The sequence below is a fragment of the Tachysurus vachellii genome, chromosome 4, assembly GCF_030014155.1.
Source record: "Tachysurus vachellii isolate PV-2020 chromosome 4, HZAU_Pvac_v1, whole genome shotgun sequence".
Lineage (NCBI taxonomy): Eukaryota > Metazoa > Chordata > Actinopteri > Siluriformes > Bagridae > Tachysurus > Tachysurus vachellii.
In genome coordinates, this window is record NC_083463.1 from 2,370,461 (window position 1) to 2,377,960 (window position 7,500).

The 7,500-nt window shown below is 41.1% G+C and overlaps 2 protein-coding genes across 2 annotated transcripts in view; both read left to right on the forward strand.

Moving 5' to 3' along the window:
- Positions 1 to 2,825, forward strand: part of rp2 (RP2 activator of ARL3 GTPase) — a 10,459-nt gene extending 7,634 nt beyond the window's left edge. Inside the window, exons 4-5 of the mRNA XM_060867385.1 lie at positions 586 to 671; positions 1,218 to 2,825. Of these exons, the coding sequence (XP_060723368.1) occupies positions 586 to 671; positions 1,218 to 1,301 (170 nt within the window). The 3' untranslated portion in view covers positions 1,302 to 2,825. The remainder of the gene's footprint in view (positions 1 to 585; positions 672 to 1,217) is intronic.
- Positions 2,826 to 6,749: 3,924 nt separating this feature from the next.
- jade3 (jade family PHD finger 3) overlaps positions 6,750 to 7,500 on the forward strand; it is a 13,095-nt gene continuing 12,344 nt past the window's right edge. The window contains exon 1 of the mRNA XM_060867386.1: positions 6,750 to 6,978. The gene's annotated coding sequence lies outside the window, so the exon portion shown is untranslated. The remainder of the gene's footprint in view (positions 6,979 to 7,500) is intronic.

Below are 7,500 nucleotides of genomic sequence, written 5' to 3' on the forward strand. Positions count from 1 at the left end.
ATACACACACACACGCGTGCACACACGCACTTACATACACACACTCACATACACAAACACACTCATACACACACATACAGACATGCACACACGCGCTCACACGCGCACACACTCACATACACACACACTCACATACACACACACTCACATACACAAACACGCGCGTGCACACACGCACTTACATACACACACTCACATACACAAACATACTCATACACACTCATACACACACATACACACACACATACAGACATGCACACACGCGCTCACACGCGCACACATACATACACACACATACACACGCGCGCACGCACACACTCACACATGCGCCCACATACACACGCACGCACACACACTCGCGCACACACTCACATACACACACACACACACTTACATACACACACTCACACACACTCACATACACAAACACACTCACATACACACACGCGCGCACACACTCACATATACACACACGCGCATACACACACTCACATACGCGCACACACACACTTTTTTTTTGTGTAGAAAACAAACCCTCCTTTACTTTTCATGTGTGTGTGTGTGTATGTGTGTGTGTTTTTGTAGGTCCCGTGGTGGCTCTGGAGCTGAATGGAGACGGCGTGGTTGAAGCCTGCAGGATCATCGCTAATGAGGTGTTCAGTGGAACAAAGGTAACTCCAGATCAACAGACATTCTGCATAAACATTTCAGCACTCGCAGCCCTGTGATGTCATCAGCACATCCTGTCAGATTCCTTCCCATGACGGATTTCCAGCCGGTTAAGTTCGATTGATTTCAACAACCCCGAGTCGAAAACGTGATTTGACGTCATGACGGAGAGATCTAGAAAATAACATCTAACTTTAATTTACAAAAAAATAATTGTAATATTTTTTAATAAGTACTTATTTATTTCTTGTTGTTTTTTTAATGGTGCTGTTTATTTATCATTTCTGGAAGGAGTCTCCAGCGTCAGCACATCGTAACCAGGACAGGAGTTTATATTGTACTCAGAAACATGATGGGCTGCGCTGTAATTATAAAAGGATAAAAACTATGTCGTGTCATTCGTTAATAAATAAAATATAATCGTGGAAAAGTTACTGTTTTGTCAGTGGAATAAAACGCTTCAGGATGTGCCGTCATAGGACAACGATCAACTCTTACAGTGTAGAAGTGTGTAGAAATTTCACACTGTGCACTTTTTCTATTCACAGGTGTTTGTTTCTGAGAACAAAAACTCAGCCTCGCAGGACGTCGATAACTTCTTCAACTTTGCTGACATGCAGATGGGACTGTGAACAAAAGGAGATGAATTTCGTTTAATGTTTTTTTTAATCGAGACGTTTTTCTATGTTCAGTGTTTCTCCAACTAGACGTGAACCAGAGTTCATAACCTGGTTGTGAAAACGGTGAAGCGAGTGCAGAGTTCGCTCGCACATCTCACTCGTGTTTTAGAGTCGGTTTAAACCTGTGGTTCTCAGTTGTGGAGTCGGGGAGAAAGCCCTAGAGGTCAGGAGGTTCCACTAGGAGGAAGCCACCGTTATTAGAGTTCTTTTGGAGTGTTCGTAGTTATAAATGCAGAAAAAAACGCTAACTTTAATAACTCCGGATACTCTTGGTCAGATTTAGGAGTCTAAATCAGATTGTTTTGACTTTATTTTTAGATCACATGAGCTTAAAGTGTCCTCAAACCCCTCAGCGATGGGGGGGGGGGGGGGTGTCAGGGAGAAATCACCTGAGCCAGAGCGAAACAAATGACTCGTTAATTCTTTAAATAACTTGTTTGCGGCACCTTCGGAGTTTATTTCCTTTTTTTATGTTTAGCGCAGGAAGCCTGTTTGATTCACTTAAGACAGGTGAGTCGATTCGCTTACTGCTGAGTCGATTCACTTACCGAATCGAATCGCTTTCTCACTGGATTTCACGTGGAAGTGGACCGAGACCACGTGACTCAGACCAAGTTCGGATCGGAGTCTGATCTCCGTGATGTGAAGGAATCTGTGTGTGTGTGAAGGAAGCACACTGTAGTAACAGTAAACAGTTATATATATTTTAAATAATGAGTCTAAATATCTCCATATTCGAATTTAATATATGTATTTTTTTAAACATCAAACTGACTCCCCGACTACAAAACCTTTGACAACCCTTTGGTTTAAACAACTATATTTTATTTTACCGTACTGCTGCTAAATTGTACGTTTTTGCAGGTTCGATAATTCAATGCTGTTTTTCCCCCAAATTCTGTTTTATTTCTCTCGCATTTTTGAAAGATTGTTCTTGTGAAAACCTTCGAGCGTCGCTGCTCCGTTGCACGGTTCGTCATGCTGAAAATAATATAAAGTTTAAGCCAGATGTGTTTATTTATCTGTGAGTGCTGTCTGTATATACACTCGGTTTGGAAATCAGAAATCGTCCGACTTTTCACCACAGAATCATAAGGTTCTGCTTTCCTCTGCTGTTGATGCTGAATATCTCTTTTATTAGACTCTTTGTGTTTTTGTTTGGTTTTAAATGACGACAAATCAGTTGAGTTATTTAAAGAAATGAAAGATTATCTGAAGCTGATGTGTTGCCAATCAAATGTACGATCCTGAATGTACCGCTCTGTGAAGCTGTCTCTTTATATGTCCGCTGTTTTTATACAGAAAAAAAGAGAAATGTTGCTCCTGTGACCAAACGAGTTTGTTTTGTACAGATGAGGAAAAAAAACACGTAATATTTTAGCGTACTTTTGTATGATTTATTTGTTCTTATTTGTATGAGGTAGTTTTGTAGAAATGATTGTACACTGATTTATTAATATATATTTCTTCTGTAAAGTGTTTTACTGTACGACTCTTTGTTGCTTCATGAATCTCGGGTATCAGGATTAGAGCTGGAGGAGAAGAAAAATTTTATTATGTAAAAATGCAAAAATTTAAACACTCAGGACACATTTAGACCAAAAAAACAACAACCCGGGTTTAATACATGTGTGAAAGGAAGTGTGATCACGATTAGGGTTGCAAAGGGGTGGTTTCCACGGGAACTTAATTTGGGGAATTTTGGGAATATTCAAAATTGGAAAATTTACGGGAATTTATGGAAATTTACAGGAATTTATGCGAATTATTTGGAAATATAGGGAAATGTATATAAACTATATCATATACAAACATAAATAAACATTTTGTTTGTTCATAAGCAGACGTGCATGCAAGGTAACACAAATTTTAAAATGACGTCTTGACTAATAGTAAGATTGAATTGAAAGTAGAGCTTTAGCTGATTCTTTCACTGAGTAACACAAAAGCATAAATAATAAACATTATTATGCTTGTAATAAACATCAATAAACATAATAATTGTAATAAACATATTTCCCTATGATTGCTGTAAAATGAAAGCATCCCCCACCCTCGCCCTTCTAAAAAAGTCCCAATCAAAATGTAAAATGAAGCATTTTTTCTCAAGCTTATTAGGTCTCTGCTTCTGTGGTAGTCAAGACCTGGAAAATGGAGGTGGGGAAACCCTAAGTGATATATGGAGGATTATTTTATTTCAGTGAGTGTGTGAGGGGGCGGTCATCAAATTATCTGTGCATGTGGTAAAACTCCTAATTTACTGCTTAATAAGAGTCAGTAATGTAGTTATAAAGTTTAGGTATTGGGTACCATTATGAATGTAGAATATGATAATGCAGAATAAAGCATTAATATGTGCTTAATAAGTACTAATAAATAGCCAATATTCTATTAATATTCATGCTAATATTAATAGAATAATAGCTAATATAATTCATGCAACTAGTTAAATGACCCTAAAATAACGTGTTACTGTGCATGTTATGGAAGCATGTAAGTACCTGCAGGGGTTTTGGCCTCAATGGCCCTCCAGTAAGCAGTGTGCTGTGTGCAAGTGACCGAGGAACGTAGGGTACAAATTCAACTTAAACTGCATTAAATCTTATTGTTTTAAACAAAATTATTCTGCAAGGTTTTTTTTAACTACATTTAAGTTCCTTGTTATAGGCAACTCTGCATTTTTTTTTTTAAATTCCCAGTTTATTTACATATATTCCCGTTAATTCCCATGGAAAGTTTACAGCCTTGAAAATTCCCGAAATTTTGCAACCCTAATCATGATAAACCCGGGTTTGGTACATGTGTGAAAGGAAGTGTGATCATGATAAACCCGGGTTTGGTACATGTGTGAAAGGAAGTGTGATCATGATAAACCCGGGTTTGGTACATGTGTGAAAGGAAGTGTGATCATGATAAACCCGGGTTTGGTACATGTGTGAAAGGAAGTGTGATCATGATAAACCCGGGTTTGCTACGTGTGAAAGGAAGTGTGATCGTGATAAACCCGGGTTTGGTACATGTGTGAAAGGAAGTGTGATCATGATAAACCCGGGTTTGGTACATGTGCGAAAGGAAGTGTGATCATGATAAACCTGGGTTTGGTACGTGTGAAAGGAAGTGTGATCATGATAAACCTGGGTTTGGTACGTGTGAAAGGAAGTGTGATCATGATAAACCTGGGTTTGGTACATGTGCGAAAGGAAGTGTGATCATGATAAACCTGGGTTTGGTACGTGTGAAAGGAAGTGTGATCATGATAAACCCGGGTTTGGTACATGTGTGAAAGGAAGTGTGATCATGAAAAACCCGGGTTTGGTACATGTGCGAAAGGAAGTGTGATCATGATAAACCCGGGTTTGGTACGTGTGAAAGGAAGTGTGATCATGATAAACCCGGGTTTGGTACATGTGTGAAAGGAAGTGTGATCATGATAAACCCGGGTTTGGTACATGTGTGAAAGGAAGTGTGATCATGATAAACCCGGGTTTGCTACGTGTGAAAGGAAGTGTGATCATGATAAACCCGGGTTTGCTACGTGTGAAAGGAAGTGTGATCATGATAAACCCGGGTTTGGTACATGTGCGAAAGGAAGTGTGATCATGATAAACCTGGGTTTGGTACGTGTGAAAGGAAGTGTGATCATGATAAACCCGGGTTTGGTACATGTGTGAAAGGAAGTGTGATCATGATAAACCCGGGTTTGCTACGTGTGAAAGGAAGTGTGATCGTGATAAACCCGGGTTTGGTACATGTGTGAAAGGAAGTGTGATCATGATAAACCCGGGTTTGGTACATGTGCGAAAGGAAGTGTGATCATGATAAACCTGGGTTTGGTACGTGTGAAAGGAAGTGTGATCATGATAAACCCGGGTTTGGTACATGTGTGAAAGGAAGTGTGATCATGAAAAACCCGGGTTTGGTACATGTGCGAAAGGAAGTGTGATCATGATAAACCCGGGTTTGGTACGTGTGAAAGGAAGTGTGATCATGATAAACCCGGGTTTGGTACATGTGTGAAAGGAAGTGTGATCATGATAAACCCGGGTTTGGTACATGTGTGAAAGGAAGTGTGATCATGATAAACCCGGGTTTGCTACGTGTGAAAGGAAGTGTGATCATGATAAACCCGGGTTTGCTACGTGTGAAAGGAAGTGTGATCATGATAAACCCGGGTTTGGTACATGTGCGAAAGGAAGTGTGATCATGATAAACCTGGGTTTGGTACGTGTGAAAGGAAGTGTGATCATGATAAACCCGGGTTTGGTACATGTGTGAAAGGAAGTGTGATCATGAAAAACCCGGGTTTGGTACATGTGTGAAAGGAAGTGTGATCATGATAAACCCGGGTTTGGTACATGTGTGAAAGGAAGTGTGATCATGATAAACCCGGGTTTGCTACGTGTGAAAGGAAGTGTGATCGTGATAAACCCGGGTTTGGTACATGTGTGAAAGGAAGTGTGATCATGATAAACCCGGGTTTGGTACATGTGCGAAAGGAAGTGTGATCATGATAAACCTGGGTTTGGTACGTGTGAAAGGAAGTGTGATCATGATAAACCCGGGTTTGGTACATGTGTGAAAGGAAGTGTGATCATGAAAAACCCGGGTTTGGTACATGTGCGAAAGGAAGTGTGATCATGATAAACCCGGGTTTGGTACGTGTGAAAGGAAGTGTGATCATGATAAACCCGGGTTTGGTACATGTGTGAAAGGAAGTGTGATCATGATAAACCCGGGTTTGGTACATGTGTGAAAGGAAGTGTGATCATGATAAACCCGGGTTTGCTACGTGTGAAAGGAAGTGTGATCATGATAAACCCGGGTTTGCTACGTGTGAAAGGAAGTGTGATCATGATAAACCCGGGTTTGGTACATGTGCGAAAGGAAGTGTGATCATGATAAACCTGGGTTTGGTACGTGTGAAAGGAAGTGTGATCATGATAAACCCGGGTTTGGTACATGTGTGAAAGGAAGTGTGATCATGAAAAACCCGGGTTTGGTACATGTGCGAAAGGAAGTGTGATCATGATAAACCCGGGTTTGGTACGTGTGAAAGGAAGTGTGATCATGAAAAACCTGGGTTTGGTACATGTGTGAAAGGAAGTGTGATCATGATAAACCCGGGTTTGGTACATGTGCGAAAGGAAGTGTGATCATGATAAACCTGGGTTTGGTACGTGTGAAAGGAAGTGTGATCATGATAAACCTGGGTTTGGTACATGTGCGAAAGGAAGTGTGATCATGATAAACCTGGGTTTGGTACGTGTGAAAGGAAGTGTGATCATGATAAACCTGGGTTTGGTACGTGTGAAAGGAAGTGTGATCATGATAAACCCGGGTTTGGTACTTGTGCGAAAGGGGAATTAGATACAAAAGAGTTGTTTCTGTCCCTATAACGCAGGCCAGCCTGGCCATGGAAGAGGCGGAGTTTAGGACCCTGCGGCCCGGCCTGTACAATAGGACTGTTGTGTGGCGGTGGAAAGAAGGCTGCAGATTTTCCTCGTATTGACACTGTGTAACTGAACACATCTGTAATTATACACATTTATTCACACAATTGTGGACTCCATAGGCGAGGAGAAGTACCGTGAGGTGTGAGTGAGTTACTCGGAGCTGGATTGTGTGTAAGGTAAGAACAATAGTGCTGGTGTTTTCCCTTTAGCTCAGTGTGCTAACGCTGCTACAGGCCCCTGTGTCACCACCCGCTCTCTCTGAGGTAATATTCTCTCAGCCGGAACATTATGTGTACACAGATCTGCCGCAAAAACATGACGACAAGCATTACTGTATAACATAATAACGATCCCGTGTGTCAGGTTAGTGAACGTGGATGTATTTCACTCTTTATCCAGGATGTAGCCGTCGTTAGCGTCGGGCGGCTTGAGTTTGGCGCCAAGGCCGTATCAAATCCCACGTTAGCAGTTCATTTAGCATGTTACATGAAATGCACTAATCGGTGTTGCTTTGGGTCCTACGTGAACTCGCGGGAGGTTTACTTTGTTGATCCGATTCGTTTTTAATCCTGTGGGTTAGACAAACGTGTTTGTTAAAGCTCAGCAAAATCAAACGCGTAAAGAGGGGTTGATACCGACCTGGCAACCAAGGTTCAAGATGGCGCCACGCTCTGTCACGCTTTTTACACCTAATATTA